Source organism: Hemicordylus capensis, chromosome 9 (genome assembly GCF_027244095.1).
Source record: "Hemicordylus capensis ecotype Gifberg chromosome 9, rHemCap1.1.pri, whole genome shotgun sequence".
NCBI classification, from domain to species: Eukaryota; Metazoa; Chordata; class Lepidosauria; order Squamata; family Cordylidae; genus Hemicordylus; species Hemicordylus capensis.
The window spans coordinates 3,448,737-3,468,541 of NC_069665.1; the positions used below are offsets into that span (position 1 = coordinate 3,448,737).

At 47.3% G+C, this 19,805-nt stretch overlaps 1 protein-coding gene across 1 annotated transcript in view; it reads right to left on the bottom strand.

Moving 5' to 3' along the window:
* The window catches only part of FA2H (fatty acid 2-hydroxylase), a 92,536-nt gene extending 75,949 nt beyond the window's left edge, over positions 1 to 16,587 (bottom strand). Inside the window, exon 1 of the mRNA XM_053271116.1 lies at positions 16,278 to 16,587. Coding sequence (XP_053127091.1) covers positions 16,278 to 16,544 — 267 coding nt within the window. The 5' untranslated portion in view covers positions 16,545 to 16,587. The remainder of the gene's footprint in view (positions 1 to 16,277) is intronic.
* Positions 16,588 to 19,805: the final 3,218 nt, after the last annotated feature.

Sequence of the window (19,805 nt, forward strand, 5' to 3'; positions counted from 1 at the left end):
ATCGGCAAAGGCATAAGACAAGGCTGTCTACTTTCTCCTTCTTTATTCAACTTATATGCTGAACATATACTGAGGGAAGCTGGGTTGGAAGGAGATGAGAGTGGTTTTAAAGCTGGAGGAAGAAACATCAATAACCTGCGCTACGCTGATGACACCACTCTGATAGCTGAGAATGCGGATGATCCACAAGCTCTATTATTTATTTCTTATTTATTTGTTTAACACATTTTTCTACCGCCCAAAATGCAAGTTCTCTGGATGGTTAACAAGACAATAAAAACAACCAATAAAAAGATTAACACATTTCAACAATTAAAATTTAAAATGTTAAAACTATTAACCAGGGTGGATTTGATTTAAATCAAACTGATTTAATTCACGATTTAAATCACGATTTAAATCACTACTCAGTAAGGCTTGATTTAAATCATAGTTTTCTACATAAAGACTAATTCTTGCTGGTATAACTTTAATATGCAAGTAGATGAAGATTTTTAGAACAACAACTTTTCATATTAGTTTTTTTTATCCCCAGTTTAATAGGTTAATCATTCATATTTGGACAACTTTTCTGTTGTACTTAGGAAGGAGAAAAATAATCATTACCTTACTAATAACAATTTAAATAGATTTATTCAACTGAAACAATAACATTACAGCATATGTTATTTGCTTAAACAAACATCCATGTTTGTTAACTAATTTGGCTAAACAAAATATATATATTTTAAGAAACTTAGACTGTCAGCCCAGCCTACACATGAAAAACTTAAATACTGTCCTCTGTAGCTCACTCGTCATCTTCATCTTCTTCTTTGTTCATAATCTGGAAAAGAAAAACAAGCTTTCCTGCTTTATCGGGTCCCAAACGATTTCTCAATTTAGAATGAATGAGTCCAAAGAGAATATTCTTTCAACGCCTGCAGAAGAAGCTACTGCTGTTAAAAGTGAAATCATTACTTGAACAGTCTCTAAATCCAAGTGCTTAAGTGACTTCCACCAGTTCACTTGTGTGACTTTCTTTAAAATATCTTCAGCAAACATATATTTCTTGAATGGTTCCCCCTTAGCTTTGAAGTTTATTATAGTTGGCATTACAGATGGATGATTGCTGGATACCCATGTCATAGCTAACTCCTCTTCCTCAGCACTTAAGTTTGACCCTGGTACTGGATATTGACAATATTTGCCAAAAAATGAGCTGGAGACAGTACTTGTCCCATTCATTTTTTTAATGCTTGTAATTTAAATCTGTCCATGTGTAGTTCTGTTTTTAAGTGTTCACTCAGTTCCTTCCAAATTTCAACAGCATCAGCAATAAAACAGCTATTTTTCTGTATTTTGTTTAAAGATTCAGAGATGGGTTTCAGGATGCTCAGCACATGTTCAACATTTCTCTTAAGCCCAATGTTGAGGATTTTGGCCGTGACAGTGCCATCTATTTTATCTCGATTTTGTTCACAAACTGTCATCAGAATAGGCCAGTTCTTGATATACTGCTCAAAACAGTCCACCACAGAGTTCCATCTAACATCTTGTGGGAGCGTTAGCTTGGTTCCACCCATCCTTTTCAGAGCTGCTGCAGCAAAGTGATTGTTACGGAAGTATTTAGCAATTTCAACAACATTAGTCTTTATATCTGGAACACTTAAGTCTTTGGCTAAGAGGTGCAGCAAATGAGCACTGCAACCATATGTTATTAGCTTTGTATTCCCTTCCTGCTCTTCTAAATTTCTTCTCATCTTGGATACATTTGCAGCATTGTCTGTGACCAAACTGCATACTAGACATTTGAATTTTTGTTCACATGTTATTATAGCTTTTACTGCCACTTCTTGTAAGTATTCTGCTGTGTGTGCATTTCCCGACGTATCAATTGTTTGTGCAAGGAAGACTTTCCCTTCTTCTGTTGTTATACAAGCACATACAATAGGATCATTGTGGACATTACTCCACCCCTCAATACTTAGGTTAACAATTCTACCCTCCAGAGCTGTTGCACATTGCTCCATTTCTCTGTCATACACTTTATCCAGCAGTTTCCCTGCAACATCTGCTCTGCTGGGTGGACTGTATCCTGGTCTCAGTGACTGAACCATATTAATGAAATGTGGGTTCTCAGTCAGACGGAAAGAAGCGTTCGTTGCATAAACAAACTGGGCAATTTTTTCATCAATTAACTCTTTTTCTAATCTGCTAGTTTTTATCACAAACTTATCTATGGTGGTTCCAGGAGGGAAGGATTTTTGTCTTTCTTTTAGGTGATAGTGATATGTGGCTGTGGGTGTCTGATGATGATGCTAATGAAGCACTATCCTGGATGGATAACTCTGAAACTGTAGAACAGGAGGATGGTGATCTTGAAGGTGGATAGTTTCCAGAATCCATGAATTCCCCTACACAAAAAAGTCAATGCTGTTATTTTATTGTTTATACAATTTCTGCTTATTGTACACAGCACTGCCCCAAAAGGAATATTTGCTTTTCTTCATAACTGTACCAAATGACAGTAACATGCAGTAATAATAAGAAATATAATTTTGCTCAAACATGACAGTTCAAGGCAGTCTTTAGAAATATTATATGATTCAATAAAAATGTTTACCAACCTGAAGATCCTGCCTGTTCAAATGTGTTTCTTTGGTCATCTTCATCACAGCACTTCTCATGATGTTACCTCATTCGGGCCACCAGGCCTTGCATTTCTTTGTTGCAGTGTTTGCATTTTGCACGCATGCCTGCCTTACCGATAGGTAAAGGAACTTCATTAAAATATTGCCAAACTGGGTCTCTTTTACGGCCTGCTGCCATTATAGGTTTTTTCCTCCAAGGAAAGAATGTGATAAACCTCAGGTCATACACACAAAAAGATCCAAAGACTTGTCTGTCTGTGGCTATGCAGTATTGTGCTCAGAAAATTTCACTTTCATTTTGTACTGCTTGTCTGCTTGCCCCTCCCTCCTCACACTTAGTTTCACTTTCTTCTTGTGCAGATCTATTCCACTCCAAACCAGAGGCGTAACTATAGGGGGGGCAGGGGGGGCACGTGCCCCGGGCGCCATCTTTTCTGGTCACATGGGGGGCGCCACCATGACCAATTTTTTATAAAAAAAAATTTTGTTAATACAAATGTTTCCTGCTCAGTGCAGCAGCGCTGCAGCAGTCAAGGGAGCGTGTCGGTGCCCCCTTCCCCAAGAGCGGTCCCTTCCGCGCCGCCTGCGCCCCCCCCCCATTGCTTTGCTGGCGCCTGGCGGCCAGTCAGTGGCCTGGCTTGGCGGCGGCGGGCGCTTGTGAGGAAAAACCTAAGTATAATGTAGTATGTGGGGGGGGCGGGGGGCACGTGGGGGGGGCGCCATTTCAGTGCTTGCCCCGGGCGCCGCTTTCCCTAGTTACGCCTCTGCTCCAAACAATCAGGAAAATATTGTTTCTATTCTATTTCACTGGACTTCTTGAAACTTAGCACTGAAGGGGTTGATTCTGTATTCATAGGTTTGTAGAACGATAGGATTAAGGTCTTTTTCTCAACTCTGTTCATGTCATAACATTTTTGCTGTGAAGAAGAGGCATGTGATCTCTGCTGAGTCAAATTCAGTTTTGAGAACTGCAAAAGTAAACCAAGCATCTGTGATAATATCTTGTAGGCAGAGAAACTGCCCAATAATCTTACAAAAACCTCTGGAAGAGCATGACATTGTGAATGGATTAAAGGAATTTATTTACCAAAAAAATTAAACATATACAGCCTTATTCTACATAATTAAAAAACTAATCTTTATTTCATGATGGAATAACCTTTGGATGGTAATATATTTTCCTCAAAAAGCATTTTATTTTAAAAAATCCGATTTAAATAAAAAAAAATCATTGATTTTTATCCACCCTGCTATTAACACACAATCAAAACACGATTAAAACAATAGTTAATTAAAAGCCCGGGTGAACAAATGGGTCTTGACTGCCCTTTTAAAAGTTGTAAGAGATGGGGAGGCTCTTATTTCAGCAGGAAGTGTGTTCCCAAGCCTCAGGGCAGCTGTGGAAAAAGCCCATCCCTGAGTAGCCACCAAACGAACCAGTGGCAACTGCAGACAAACCTCTCCTGATGATCTCATAGTGAAGAAGACGTTCTCTTAAATACCCAGGTCCTAAGCTGTTTAGGGCTTTATAGGTTATAACCAAAACCTTGTACTTTACCCAGGAACTTATCAGCAGCCAGTGTAGAGTTTTAAAATAGGAGTGATATGGTCTCTTCAAAATGACCCAGAGATCAATCTGGCTGCTGCATTCTGGACTAACTGCAGTTTCCAGATTACGTACAAAGGCAGCCCCACGTAGAGCGCATTGCAGTAGTCAGGTCTGGAGGTGACCAGCAGATGTACTACTGTTCTCAGGTCATTTGTCTCAAGAAAGGGACACAGCTGGTGTATCAGCCAAAGCTAATAAAAGGCACCTCTGGCCACTACCTCAACCTGGGACACCAGGGAGAGCTTTGTGTCCAGAAGCACCCCCAGACTGCATACCTGTTCCTTCTGGGGAAGTGTGACCCCATCCAGAACGGGCAGATCAAAATCATCTCCCGAGTTCCGACCTCACACAATAAGTACCTCCATCTTATCCGGATTCAGTCTCAGCTTGTAACCTCTCAACCAGCCCATCACTGCCTCCAGGCAGTCATTTAGGGCGGTTATGCCTTCTCCTGATGATGTTGACATGGAGAAATAGATTTGGGTGTCATCAGCATACTGATAACACCCTGCACCAAATCTCCTGATGATCTCTCCCACTCCCAGTGGTTTCATGTAGATGTTAAACAACACTGGAGACAATACGGAGCCCTGAGGGACTCCATACCGAAGTTCAGTTTTTGAAGAACAACAGTCCCCGAGAGACACCATCTGGAATCTGCCCGAGAGGTAGGAGCAGAACCACGGCAAAGCAGTGCCTCCCACCCCCAACCCCCTCAGACGCTCCAGAAGGATACTATGGTCGATAGTATCGAAAGCCGCCGAGAGGTCCAAAAGGACCAACAGAATCACACTTCCGCTGTCAATTCCCAATTGGAGATCATCCATCAGGCCGACCAAGGCAGTCTCCAACCCATAGCCCACCCGAAAGCCGGTCTGAAATGGGTCTAGATATTCAGTTCCATCCAAGGCTGTCTGGAGTTGGGAGGCCACCACCCTCTCAATTACCTTACTCAGCCATGGAAGGTTGGAGACGGGCCTAGAGTTGCTCAACTCTGAGGAATCCAGGGCAGGTTTCTTCAGAAGTCATCTATTAATGGCCTCCTTACGACAAGGAGGCATCCTGCCCTCCCTCAGAAAAGCATTTATGATCTCTACTAGCCCTTCTACAACAACCTCCCTGCCAGACAGTATTAGCCACATCGGGCAAGGGTCTAGAGAACAGGTGGTAGGCCGCATCGCTCCAAGCAGCTTGTCCACATCCTCATGAATTACAAATTGAAACTGATCCAGCCTAACCACATAACAGGAACTACAGATGTGTCTTTAGTTGCTTCCTAAAAGCCAACAGGGATGGGACAGATCCAGTCTCTGCAAAAAGTGCGCTCCACAGCCCTGGGGCAACTGCAGAGAAGGCCCGTCTGAATTGCCATGAGTGGTGGCACCCTCATCACACACAACACATCCAATGGCTATGAACACAATGTCTGTAAACTGGAAGGTAAAACTGCGATTTTCTCCATCTTATCTGCATTCAGCCTCAGCCTGTTACCTGTCATCCAGCCCATCATTGCCTTGTAAAAGCTCTAGTAGTGAAAGTCAAGGAGCGCAGTGAAAAAATGGGACCACGACTAAACTAATGACAACAGGCACAGCAACCAGCCTCAGAATTAATAATGAAGACATTGAAGGGATGGAGAGCTTCTGCCTTTTAGGATTGACCATCAACAGTCAAGGATCCAGCAGTCAAGAAATACGCCGCAGACTAGCACTTGGTAGGGCTGCAATGAAGGCCTTGGAAAGGATATTTAGATGCCGTAACATGTCTATACCTACAAAGATAGCAATAGCAATAGCACTTACATTTATATACCGCTCTATAGCTGGAAGCTCTCTAAGCGGTTTACAATGATTTAGCATATTAGATTAGAATCATTCGGACAATGGTTTCCCCCGTGACACTCTATGGATGCGAAAGCTGGACCTTGAAGAAGCAAGATAGAAAAAGTATGGACGCTTTTGAACTTTGGTGCTGGAGAAGACTTGAGGATAGCATGGACAGCCAGGAAAACTAACAAATGGATCATAGAACAAATCAATCCAGAATTTTCACTTGAGGCACAAATGACCAGGTTCAAACTATCGTACTTTGGACACATTATGCGAAAACCCAACTCCTTTGAAAAGTCCATAATGCTGTGGAAAGTTGAAGGAAAGAGAAGAAGAGGACGACCAGCAGCAAGGTGGATGGACTCGATTATGACAGCAATGAATACACCACTGAGAAACCTTAAAGGCCAAGTTGAAGACAGATCTTCCTGGAGAGAATCTATCTATGTGGTCGCTAAGAGTCGACACCTTTACGGTACTTAATCAAATCAACCAACATCACCAAAGAACTGTTCTGGGACCTCCATCTTAACCCAGAGTTTAGTCTCTGAGTCTGCTATTAGCCAAAGAATGTTATCAAGGTGCGAAGCTTCATAATAGGCAACTAAATTTGGAACTCCAGTACCACCCTGGAGTATTCATGTATATATCAAGTTATTACAAAATCTCGATTTTTCCCCAGCATGAACATTTAAAACCTTTTGCCATCTACCCAGTATAGACTTAGACAATTTAATTGGCAAAACTTGCATTAGAAACAGTAATCTTAGAAGTAAATGCATCTTTGTAGCGGCTATCTGACCCATCAAGACAAAACTAATGCCTCCCCTATTTTTTATTTTCCGTTTTATAAGGCCAATAATTGGAGAGTCATTCAATCTTTTAAGCTGTAATAGATTTTTAGATACATAAACACCCAAATATCAAATAGCTTTTGAAATTCTGGGAACTCCTGGAGATTTTACTAAGTTATTTTTAGATTTAAAACTAATTCTGGAACAAAGTTGTTCCGATTTAGTTAGGTTTATTTTCAGACCTGCAGCTTCTTAAAGTTTTTCCAGTTATATGCTGAAATAGACTTTAAGGGTTGAAACACCTTTTTTCTTAACCTTTAAACAGGAAGAGAACAATTGTCCCTCTTCAGCCCAGCCTAGTATCTCTCCCAGGGGCTATCTCCCTTGAGTTTCATTTTAGCTTGTTACCCCCTCTAGGGGGGCAGAGAATCAGCCCCCTGTAGTGGCCCCTAAAATTATTCTCACTACATTTTTATCCACCCTTCTTCCAAGGAACTCGGGGCAGTAAACAAGATCTTCCCTATTCTTTCCTCACAGCAACCCTGTAAGGTAGGCTAGACAGAGAGACCAACTGGTCCAAGGTCATCGAGAGAGTCCCATTGCCAAAAGGGGATTTGAACCCAGGTCTCCTCAGTCCTAGCCTGACCCTCTAATGCAGGGAGTCTCAAACCTGAACCACCAGATAGTGTTGGACTTCGACTCCCATAATCCCCAGCCACAATGACCCAAGGCAGGGGATTATGGGAGGGTAAATTATAGGGATTAATGCAGGGGATTATGGGGGTTAAAGTCCAATGCCATCTGGGGACCCAAGTTTGAGAACCCTGATCTAACCGATACCCTTGAAACTTCCTCTGTCTGCCTGGCCCAGAGATACAGTCACAGATCAAAAAGGGTAACACGTGAAAACAAAAATACCACAAATGAAAAAACCATGTGGAAAGAAGAAAAATACAGTGAAGAACTAATAAAACATATGGAAACATATGAAACTTGCTCGAAATTGATTTTATGGATTCTAAGTCACAAAGAATAATATAGAATATCAATATACTTACTATAAATATGAATAACAAGATAAATAACTATAAACAAAAATATATATGAGTATAAACAATAATAATGCAAGAACTATATTAAAGCTATACATAAACATTGATGAGTATTCCAGTATCCAAAGAATAAAAGTCCATAATGAGGTGGAAAAATCCATCCGTTGTTGGAAGAGAGTTGAAGGCAGTGAAGCCCCGCACAAATATGCCATGAAGAGATGAAGGTGAACCCTTGGAGATGCAATGATGTGAAAGGAGAAGCTGGACTTTTTGCATGGACCCAGTGGAATAAAGTCCTTCAGAGAATTTATTCAGTGAATCCCTGAGGACAGGGAGCCATCTTATTTATTTGTTATTTCTCTGTTCGCACCGCCCTGAGCCATCTTTGGAAGGGCAGCATAGAAATCAAATGAATGAATGAATGGATCCAAACCAGCACACCCTCAATCCCTCCACGGCTGCTCTCTTGAGAGTTCCAGTCACAGAAGGCTTGCATCGCGTCCAGTGGGGGCTCTCAGAGTCTGTCCCCAACAGAATCCCAGAATTGTAAAGTTGGAAGAGACTTTGCCTGATTTTTCTAGTCCAACCCCCGCTGCTGAAATGGCTGCTACATCCGTGGCAGTCAGCTGCCTAGCCTCTTCGCTGACCCAATGGGAACCCAGGTCAGCTCAGTTCCTTCACTACCATTTCCCTCCTCCCTGCCTGACTGGGCACAACCCCTACGGCACAGCCAAGCTCAGGGTCACCCCTGCCTCAACCACACGGGTCATTTCTAACTCTTCTCTCTCTACTCTTTCTCTCTGTGGCTTCTTCCCAGATGTGGGCACTTGGTTTCCAGTTCCCCCTACTCCAAGCATTCCTCCATGTGACTGTCTTCTCCCCAACGCAGGTATTTGCTAGTCTTGCTCTGTTGGGTCAATACAGAACAATTTATTTTCAAAAATCATGTCCTGGTGGTCTGTGTAACCAAATGAAAAGAAGCCTTATCTTCATACTCTAGGCTTCCAACTGTGGATCCCCAGATATGGCTGGACTACAACTCCCATCATCCCCTGCCACAATGACACACTCTGGCCATTGTGGCAGGAGATGATGGGAATCGTAGTCCAGCCATATCTGGGGAGCCAAGGTCGGAAACCTTTGCTCTAGGGCTATACCATACTTCTAGCAGAACTGCCCAGATGTCCTTGAAGGCAACATAAAGGCAACATAAAGACTCTAGTCAGGCTAGAAATATATACTGACTACATTTCAGGGCACTGCCCATGTGGGACGGTGCCGTGCGATCCAGGTACTGCAGGAGTTTACAACTCGAAGTGCCTATGGGCACCAACTCCGCTGGGCTGCCCCCTTATGAAAACAATTGGGAAATGGTTTCCTCTGCTGAGAACACAGGTTCTCTGCATCATCTCATACTGCGCGGGAGGAGGCCATGGTCAACCCCTCCTGTATTCTGCCAAAGACAACCACAGGGCTCTGTGGTCAACACCAACTCGAAGGCACACTTTACCTTTACACTACACTGCACAGTGCCCTGCCTCTTCAGAACTGTGTTCCTTTCCTCCACCTTTTAAGTTTTGTTCTTTAAAGATTCACCCTCTCCAGTGCTGCTGAACACACCCGTCCTAGCTTTTTCAAGCTGGTTCTCATGGACTCGCCTCCAGGTCACACAGGCTTGCTCCTTCATATTGAGAGAGAGGTGCGGTTTTTAGAAGGTAAGAACATAAGGACAGCCCTGCTGGATCAGGCCCAAGGCCTGTCTAGTCCAGCATCCTGTTTCACACAGTGGCCCACAGGGTAAGAGATGGAGGCATGCCTTCTCTCCTGCTGTCCCTCCCTCCCTCCCTGCCTCTGAGCCTGGAGGTGGACTATGGACATCAAGACTAGTAACCACTGACAGATCTGTCCTACATGAATTGGCCTAAGCCACTTTTAAAGCCATCCAGGCTGGTGGCCATCACCACATCCTGTGGCAGAGAATTCCACAGGTTAATTATTCACTGTGTGAAAAAGTACTTCCTTTTTAGGTTCTAAATTTCCTGGCCATCCATTTCATGGGATGACCCCAGATTCTAGTGTTGAGAGAGAGGGAGAAAAATATCTCTCTATTCACACCACGCATAATTTTTATAGACCTCTATCATGTCTCTCCATAATCGCTTCTTTCCAAAACTAAAAAGCCCCAGGTGCTGTAGCTTTGCCTCATAAGGAAGGTGCCCCTAACTATCTGGGTTGCCCTCTTCTGCACTTCTTCCAGTTCTACAATACCCCTTTTGAGATACGGTGACCAGAAATGTACATAGTGCTCTGAATGTGGCTGCATCATAGATTTGTACAAGGGCATTGTAAGACTAGCAGCTTTATTTTGGAAAGATCCCTGCTGTTTTTAAATGGCTAGCAAAAGGATTTCCCACCAAGCCACCGACTGCTCTGCCCTCCACTATGGAAAAGCTGGCAAGGTCCTGCAGTGCCAACGTGCAGCATTGCAGGCGCGCCCGGAATAAGCTTGGCAGGATAATCATTGGCCGCATGACGCTGGTGGGGCTGTGTCGTGCCAGGTGCTCCGTTTTCTCTCTGGCATCAGGCTGCCCCACCCACTCTCACCTTTCACCTGTGCCTGAAAGACATCTGCTCCAAACAGAGAAACTGATGCAAGCCACCTGGTGCACTACTGCATTCACAACTCAAGGAAACGCAGTGGGGGGGTTTATAGTCTTGAGTGGTAGGCTGCTTTGCCCTTTCCCTTCGGTCAAATTGTCTGTTGAGTCATGTATTTATCAGGCTGCCCTCTCTGGCCCAGTTCCCACAGTTGTTCAAATCTAAGAACATGGGTTACTGGGGTTCATGGGATTGTGTGATCTCACGCCAAGGCAAGAACCTCAGATTCGTCTTGGGCCACAAACCGCCTTGGTGTGAGTTTGCACAATCATGCTAATGCTGGTAATCCACATAAAACCCAGACTCAAATGACTGTGTAAACAGGCCTTTCTTTTCTCAAGCATGACTGTTTCAAAAACCATATAGACAGCCCCTGTGCATTTCTTTCCGCAGGGGGTTAGACTATGGGGCCATAGATCAGTGGTAGAGCATCTGCTTTGCATGCAGAAGGTCCCAGGTTCCATCCCTGGCAGCATCTCCAGGGCTGGGAAAGATTCCTCCCTGAAACTTTGGAGAAGCCGCTGCCAGTCACAGTAGAGAATACTGAGTTAAATGGGTCTGACTCAGCATAAGGCAGCTTCCCATGTTCCTAGTCCACTAGACTGTCACCCTACATCTGATTGTGTAGAGGACTGTGCTCAAATGAATGATGGGGAATGCCCACAGAAATGCCCGGGGTGCTTTCCAAACTAGCTACTCATCATCAGCAAAATGCCTCTGTTCGGGCAAGTCGAATTTGAAACATAAACAGCAGGGGGAGCAGTCTTGCAGCAACTAACAACCCCCCCAAAACAGCAAATTTTCTTAGAGCTAGGACGTCGCATATCTGGCCTATGTTGCAGTGATTAAATTCGAAACAAGGCATTGGCAATGTGAACGGTACCCTGCTGTCCACGGAGGGACTGCGGTGCTGTGATGCAGGAAATGTGGAAGCACACTTCCGAGATACGTCCGGACCCCGTTGGAGGGTCTAGTCTGGAAAGCGCCCTGGCGTTCCAAATGGCCATAGGAATGCAGGGAATTTCCAAATGGCCACTGGCCATTTGGAAATCCAATGCATTCCATGGACATCTGGAAGGAACCACTGCATTTCCTTGGGCGTTCCCTGCCGTTCATGTTCGGTGTCCTGACACTAGTCCACTGTAGGTCTTCCGTGCCGACGGCCCCAAGTTCATTCGCTGGCAGCATCTCCAGGTTAGGCTGGGAGAGACTCCTGCCTGAAACCTGGGAGAGCCACTGCCAGTCACAAATGCGGACACTTCCACACATAAGACATATTCCCCGGTTAAGTAGCAGTGTTTTTAAACATATACACCTATTGCAAATCACCTCACATAGTCATACATCCTCGATGAAGAACGAGCTGTCACCCTGCCAGCACCAACCCCAGGGCTGGTCCATCCAACAGGCACGCCCAGGCAGTCGTCTGGAGCACCGAGCTGTGGGGGTAGGTTGCCACGCCAACCGGCTGCTTGCCGCGCAGCTGCCTTCGCTTCCAGCACCGCTGCCCACTCACGCAGGTGCCCTCCACCCCTGCCTCCTTGCCAATGCCTACTTCATCCAGTGCTGCCAGCCTGGGCCTTTGCGAGGCCTCAAAGTGCTGTGGCGCGTTATAACGACATCATCACATGCTGCCAAGTGCCACGACACATTATAATGATGTGCTGCAGCAATGTCATTGTAACACATTGCACAGGCCCAGGCTGGCAGCATCAGTGGCAGATGCAGTAGACCCAGGAGCCACAAAGGTGAGGAGGCGATCGAGCAGGCCGGTGGGAGGCAGCGCTGGAGACAGCAGCCATGGGCAGGTGGGTGAGTGGGCTTTCGGTGGGGACGGGCAGCTCCATGTCTTCCACCTTCCTGAGTGGGCAGGGGATGCACCAAAGTCAGTCACCAAAAATCCTTGGGCCAACCCCTCCCTCAGGGCCCCTGGGACACACACACCCCGGTTCAATTAGAGTGATGCCTTTGCACACAATAACGTCTCTCATCTATTGTGGCCCCAAGGGATGGATGACTCTTGTGGCCCACCTTGTCCAAGTGCAGACAATCAAACCTTAAGACAATCGATAATTAAGACCCTTAAGACAATCAAAGTGCAGACAATCAAATCAGTTGCAGGGAAGTAACAGCAGGAAGGAGGGCGTGCCCTCAACTCCTGCCTGTGGCTTCCAGTGGCATCTGGCGGGCCACTGTGCGGAACAAGATGCTGGACTAGATGGGCCTCTGTGGGCCTGATCCAGCAGGGCTGTTCTTATGTAAACCTGATCCTAACACACACTGCATATCCAAGTGGATCAAAGATATTATTATTATTATTATTATTATTTTACATTTATATCCCGCTATTCCTCCAAGGAGCCCAGAGCGGTATACTACATACTTAAGTTTCTCTTTCACAACAACCCTGTGAAGTAGGTTAGGCTGAAAGAGAAGTGACTGGCCTAGAGTCACCCAGCTAGTTTTATGGCTAAATGGGGATTTGAACTCGGGTCTCCCCGGCTGGAAGGCTCATATGCTGGCATCCTGGAGAGAACGGATCCATTTTAGATTTATTTTAGATAATGACCATGTTGGAGATGAGAGTGATGCTAATTGCTTTTAATTGGTTTTATTTGTTTTAGAATGGTTTACATATACACTGCATTAAATATATTGTAAGTTGTCCGGATCATAAATATTTGTGTTCTCCAAATCATAGCTTTGATCCTCCTGGATATACAACACCTAGTACCAGCCAAACCGTAAAGGCATTGTTTCAATCCAGAAGATGAGGCATGTTAATGTTAATTAACCAGTTAATAATAAGATGCACTGGTATAAGAGAAGACCCTGCCTTCTAGATCAGAGCTTCCCAATATGTGGTCCCTCTGATGTTGCTGAACTACAACTCCCATCGTCCCCAGCCATAATAAATTATGGTGATGGGAACTGTAGTTCAGCAGCATCTAGGAGGACCACACAGGTCCATCTAGTCCAGGCCTGCTCAACTTAGCCCCCCCTCCCCACTGTTTTTGGACTACAACTCCCATAATCCCCAGCCAATAGCCAGGGATTATGGGAGTTGTAGACAACATCTGCAGGAGGACTGAAGTTGAGCAGCCCTGATTTAGTCCAAGGGTACCCAAGTGTGGGTCCCCAGATATTGTTGGACTACAACGCCCATCATGCCCACCACACCCTTGGGAACTCCTGGGCTAGTCCAACATGATGTTACCAACAGTGGCCAGCCAGAAGTTTCTGGGAAGCCCACCCAAGCACCAGCAAGCAGCAGCCTTCTCCTGTCATTTGACCCCCTAGAATCTGGTACACTGCCTCGGCACAAGGAAGTCCCATCAAGGGCTCTCATCCCTCGTTTGGCAGCCCTTCATAGACTCATTGTTATTTCTCTGACCCTTCAGTTCACGACCATATCTTGCAGCAGCAAGTTCTATAGCTTCCTTATATACATCTATACATAGTGAGCCAGTGAGACCCGGTTTCAGGAGCTGAGCGGGGAGGGAGCCCTGGGCGGCTGCATCGGCCACGCACACGATTGCCGGCTCCGTGACGGAGCTGGCAGGGGCTGGGGGGAGCGGGGACCGATTGGCCCCCGGAGGGTCCAGCATGTTCCCGGGTGCCCCCGGCAATCTTCCGTGGCTCCAAAGGCACTGAGGACATTCCACCCTACCAACAAGCCTATTAGGAAATCTCCAGAAATGTTTTGCTCACTTCCCTTCTTCCTGCCACCAGGGGCGTAACTATCATAGGGCCAGGGGAGACAGTTGTCTGGGGGCCCCCCCAGAGGCAAGTCACATGACTGACTCCGCCAGCCGCACACCCGCCCGGGCTTCCTTCAGTTGTATCCATCCTCCAAAATTGATGTGGGTGTTAAGACCTGGAGCTACCAGAACAGCAGGTCTTTCTCTAGTACCATTAAATGCCTTGCATCATCCACAATTTACAAAACCTTTTTAAAAATAATTTAGGATGGTGTTCTATTTATTTATTCGATTTTTATTCTGCCCTTCCGAAATGGCTCAGGGCGGTTTACGATTAAAAAGAGAAACCATTCTCACCAATAACAATTAAAACAGAGATATAAATATTAACACCAATTTAAAAACATCCTAAAAAACAATTAAACTATCATAACAATTAAAAGCCTGAAAACCAGGTTAACATTAAAACAATTAAAACTAATTAAAAACCCTGAAAGGCCAGGACAAACAGATGGGTTTTAAGGGCTCTCTTGAAGGTCAGTAAGGAATTAAGATTACGAATTTCTATTAACCTATTGGGGCACATAGATTTATACATATATATATATATATATATATATATAAATTTTTACTCTGCTTTTTGTTACCACTATTCAGCCTCATTTAAGACTTCTTTACTTCATGAGCTGAGCTTCAGTGGGGGGGGACCCATTTTAAAATCTTGTCCCTGGGCCCACTCCAACCTTGCTACGCCCCTGCCTGCCACTGAACGGTTGGCATCTTAGGGTGCAAATTGTCTCTCGACATCTCAAAAGCAATTTGCATGCATGCAGGGGCTGGTGGCTGGCTACCTGGCTGGCCATGAGTAACCGGAAGAAACCCCATGAATGGAGGCGGTGGGGGTCCTTCCTGGGTTTGTCCTGCAAATTGGAATATACTGGCTCCCCTGCAGTTTCAGTTCAGGGGAGAGAGAGAGAGAGAGAACCCATCCCCCCCCACACACACACACACACAGGACCTGTTTGGGAGTAAGGAAGGAGAGAGGAAAGAGGGCAGAAAAGCAGACTGGAGGTCAAACTTTTCATCCAACCGTAGAAGTTCTGCCCTCCCCGCAGCCCACATCCCTTCTCAGTTTCTGTTTAATAACTGCTTTGAGATTATTTTAATGAAGAGTGGTGTAGATCAATCAATCAAATAAATAAATAAATAAATATCATGGGGGGTTGGGAGTGGGGGGGGGTTGTTCTGAAGTCCTGGCGTTTGTTCCTCGCAGAAAAGGGGTTTCAGTCCAGTGTTCACACGTGGTGATGCGACTGAAGGTAGATGAAAGCAGCTCCTCTCCGTGCAGAATTCGGCCACTGCACCTGCTCTGAGCATCAAGTGATCTGCCTCAAAGGGCAGGGATGTGCATGGAACCCGCTGGCCCGGTTCGGCTTGAATCCGGACTCGAACTGGGCCAGCTCGCTCCGGCACCCCCTCGAACCCCACCCCTGGGGCTCGGTTTGGTCGGGGGTTCACGAATGGGTTTTTTTGGGGGGGGGTTGCGCCGGGCAGCGCTAGCCAGTCTTACGCCTGCGCAGCAGGTGGGCTGAGGTGGCTAGCGGAGGGAGGCAGCGGGCCACACGCCCAGCAAGCGGGGCAGCGAGCGAAAGCCTCGCCTCGGCAGCAGCGCCACACCCCTCGACGCCTTCAGGTGAGGAAGCCCGAATCCAGACGGCGCGAGGGAAGCAGGAGCAGCCCAGCCTCTGCCTACTGGTCTCTGCTGCCCGTCCATGCGGCCCCCTTCCTTCCTTCCTTCCTTCCTTCCCGGCAGGACCCCTTGGGGGTGGGGCCCATTTCAGCAAGCAGAAAGCCAGCCGGAGAGCTTGCCCATCTGGGAAGCTTCACCCGTTGTACGCCCGCCCAGAGGGAAGCGGGCTCGCGCCAGGTCCGCCGCCCAGCAGCCAGCCAGCCAGCCCTCGACGGGGCGCCCCTCCGCCTCCTCCTCCTCCTCCTCCTCACCTGCGCGTCCAGCTCGCCCACGTAGTACTGCTGGAGCCAGCGGCGCGCGTTGTCCGAGTGCCGGTGCGGCGGGCCGTCCAGCGCGGCGCTCACGTCGGTGCCGGCGCGCTCCAGCAGCAGCTGCTGGCCGCCCGGGTGGCGGCGCACGAAGGCGGACAGGTCGTAGATGCGGCGGCCGGTGAGCACCAGGCAGGCGCCCTCCGCGCAGCGCTGCTGCACCTCGGCGCGGCTGTAGGAGCGCGGTCCGGCGGCGGGCGGGGGAGCCATCGCGGGCGGCGCGCAATGCCTCCTCCTCCTGCTGCTGCTGCTGCCGCCGCCGCCGACGGAGAACAGGCACCTGCCGCACGCCCGCCCGGGTGGGTAGTATGCCTCTGGCCGGCCCCGCCCTCGCCCCTCCCCGCCCGGGCGCGGCCACCGCCAGCCCGCCTGCCCGCTCGCTCCCTGCCGCCGCCGCCGGGGATGCCCGGAGGAGGGCGACCCGACCGAGGCAGTCCCGTGTTCTTCTGGGGGATTCGCCCAGCCCCTTGTCTTCACTCTCGGGGGCGGCGGGTGGCTCAACAACCCCCGGGCTCACACCCACCTGCCCCCGCTTATATAGGTTTTTTAAACCACCTGCCGATCCTGTCGTATCTTACGAGATGGTGACTCGTGACGAAAGTCTTCGGGGGGGGAAGTGGACGATGTTTCTGATAGGAAATTAGCCAAGACGGGCTCTCCGATGAGATCGTGAGTTCCTCGAAGGTCGTTGAGGCCGTCCTCGCAGTCGTCTTCTTCGAGAAGGAGCGGATGAGCAACCCATATGAGGGGCTGGCCCTTGGGTAGAAAGAGCAACTGTGAATTGCTGTTCGAAGGAGGAGAGCTGGTCTGGTGGCAGCAAGCGTGAATTGGCACCTTTGCTAAGCAGGGTCTGCCCTGGTTTGCATTTGAATGGGAGACTACACGTGTGAGCACTGGAAGAGATTCCCCTGAGGGGATGGAGCCCCTAAGGGGAATATCTGGGGAAGAGCAGAAGGTTACAAGTTCCCTCCCTGGCAGCATCTCCAAGAGAGACTCCTGCCTGCAACCTTGGAGAAGTTGCTGCCAGTCTGGGTAGACAATCCTGAGCCAGATGGACCAAGGCTCTGACTTGGTAGAAGGCACCTTCCTATGTTCCTATGAATTCCTGCCTCAGGTCTTGGAACGGAGCTGGTTTAGCAATGAAATCGATAAGATGCTTTTAAACCTCACAGCAGTTCTCTTAGAGTATTGACATGGCTTGATCTATTTCTTAAGTAACAGGTTACTTAAATGACCTTACTTTGGAAGCAGGCTTGGACTGGCCCACAGGGCAACAGGGCATATTCCCGGTGCGCCCCACCCGCAGGATGCCCCTGTGCCCCACCACACGCAGCAGCAGTGAATACTCCCACCCTTGAGCACCCAGTCTGCTCAAAACCCAGCACCCTCCCCACATACATTCCACCGCCCTCTCAGTGCCCCCAGTCCGGCCCTGATTGGGAGCTACCTATTCACATCGAACAATGAGGAACAATCTCTCGACCCACCGAAACCAGGCGAAGGGAGCCCAGCCCGATTTTGACGGGTCGTGTGCTGCAACGGGAGACATGTGGCTCCCGGCAGCAAGCCCACTTAATTGCCCCCCTCCCAATGAACTGAGTATTGTTTCAATCCACCTGAGTATGGAGGAACTCTGTGTTGTTGTTTGAAATGGGTCTAGATAATCAGTTTCCTCCCAGACCGCCTGGAGCTGAGAAGCCACCAGCCTCTCAATTACCTTGCCCAGCCATGGGAGGTTGGGGACAGGCCTATATTTATTTATTACTAATTATTATTTATTTATTCGGTTTTTATACTGCCCTTCCGAAATGGCTCAGGGTGGTTTACAATTAAAAACAGAAACCATTAAAACAAATAATAATTAAAACAGAGATATAAATATAAACACCAATTTAAAAACATAAAACATATTAAAAAAACAATTAAACTATCAGAACAATTAAAACCCCAAAAACTAGGTTAGCATTTAAAAAATTAAAACTGGCCATCACCCTCTCAATTACCTTGCCCAGCCAAAGAAAGTTGGAGACAGGCCTATAGTTGCTCAACTCTGAGGGATCTAATGTAGGCTTCTTTAAAAAGAGGTCTAATGATTGCCTCCTTGAAGTTGTTGTAGAAGGGCTAGTAGAGATCATAAATGCTTCTCTGAGGGAGGGCAGGATGCCTCCTTGTCATAAGGAGGCCATTAATAGACCTCTTCTGAAGAAACCTGCCCTGGATTCCTCAGAGTTGAGCAACTCTAGGCCCGTCTCCAACCTTCCATGGCTGAGTAAGGTAATTGAGAGGGTGGTGGCCTCCCAACTCCAGACAGCCTTGGATGGAACTGAATATCTAGACCCATTTCAGACCGGCTTTCGGGTGGGCTATGGGTTGGAGACTGCCTTGGTCGGCCTGATGGATGATCTCCAATTGGGAATTGACAGTGGAAGTGTGATTCTGTTGGTCCTTTTGGACCTCTCGGCGGCTTTCGATACTATCGACCATAGTATCCTTCTGGAGCGTCTGAGGGGGTTGGGGGTGGGAGGCACTGCTTTGCCGTGGTTCTGCTCCTACCTCTCGGGCAGATTCCAGATGGTGTCTCTCGGGGACTGTTGTTCTTCAAAAACTGAACTTCGGTATGGAGTCCCTCAGGGCTCCGTATTGTCTCCAGTGTTGTTTAACATCTACATGAAACCACTGGGAGTGGGAGAGATCATCAGGAGATTTGGTGCAGGGTGTTATCAGTATGCTGATGACACCCAAATCTATTTCTCCATGTCAACATCATCAGGAGAAGGCATAACCGCCCTAAATGACTGCCTGGAGGCAGTGATGGGCTGGTTGAGAGGTTACAAGCTGAGACTGAATCCGGATAAGATGGAGGTACTTATTGTGTGAGGTCGGAACTCGGGAGATGATTTTGATCTGCCCGTTCTGGATGGGGTCACACTTCCCCAGAAGGAACAGGTATGCAGTCTGGGGGTGCTTCTGGACACAAAGCTCTCCCTGGTGTCCCAGGTTGAGGTAGTGGCCAGAGGTGCCTTTTATCAGCTTTGGCTGATACACCAGCTGTGTCCCTTTCTTGAGACAAATGACCTGAGAACAGTAGTACATCTGCTGGTCACCTCCAGACCTGACTACTGCAATGCGCTCTACGTGGGGCTGCCTTTGTACGTAATCTGGAAACTGCAGTTAGTCCAGAATGCAGCAGCCAGATTGATCTCTGGGTCATTTTGAAGAGACCATATCACTCCTATTTTAAAACTCTACACTGGCTGCTGATAAGTTCCTGGGTAAAGTACAAGGTTTTGGTTATAACCTATAAAGCCCTAAACAGCTTAGGACCTGGGTATTTAAGAGAACGTCTTCTTCGCTATGAGATCATCAGGAGAGGTTTGTCTGCAGTTGCCACTGGTTCGTTTGGTGGCTACTCAGGGATGGGCTTTTTTTTCCACAGCTGCCCTGAGGCTTGGGAACACACTTCCTGCTGAA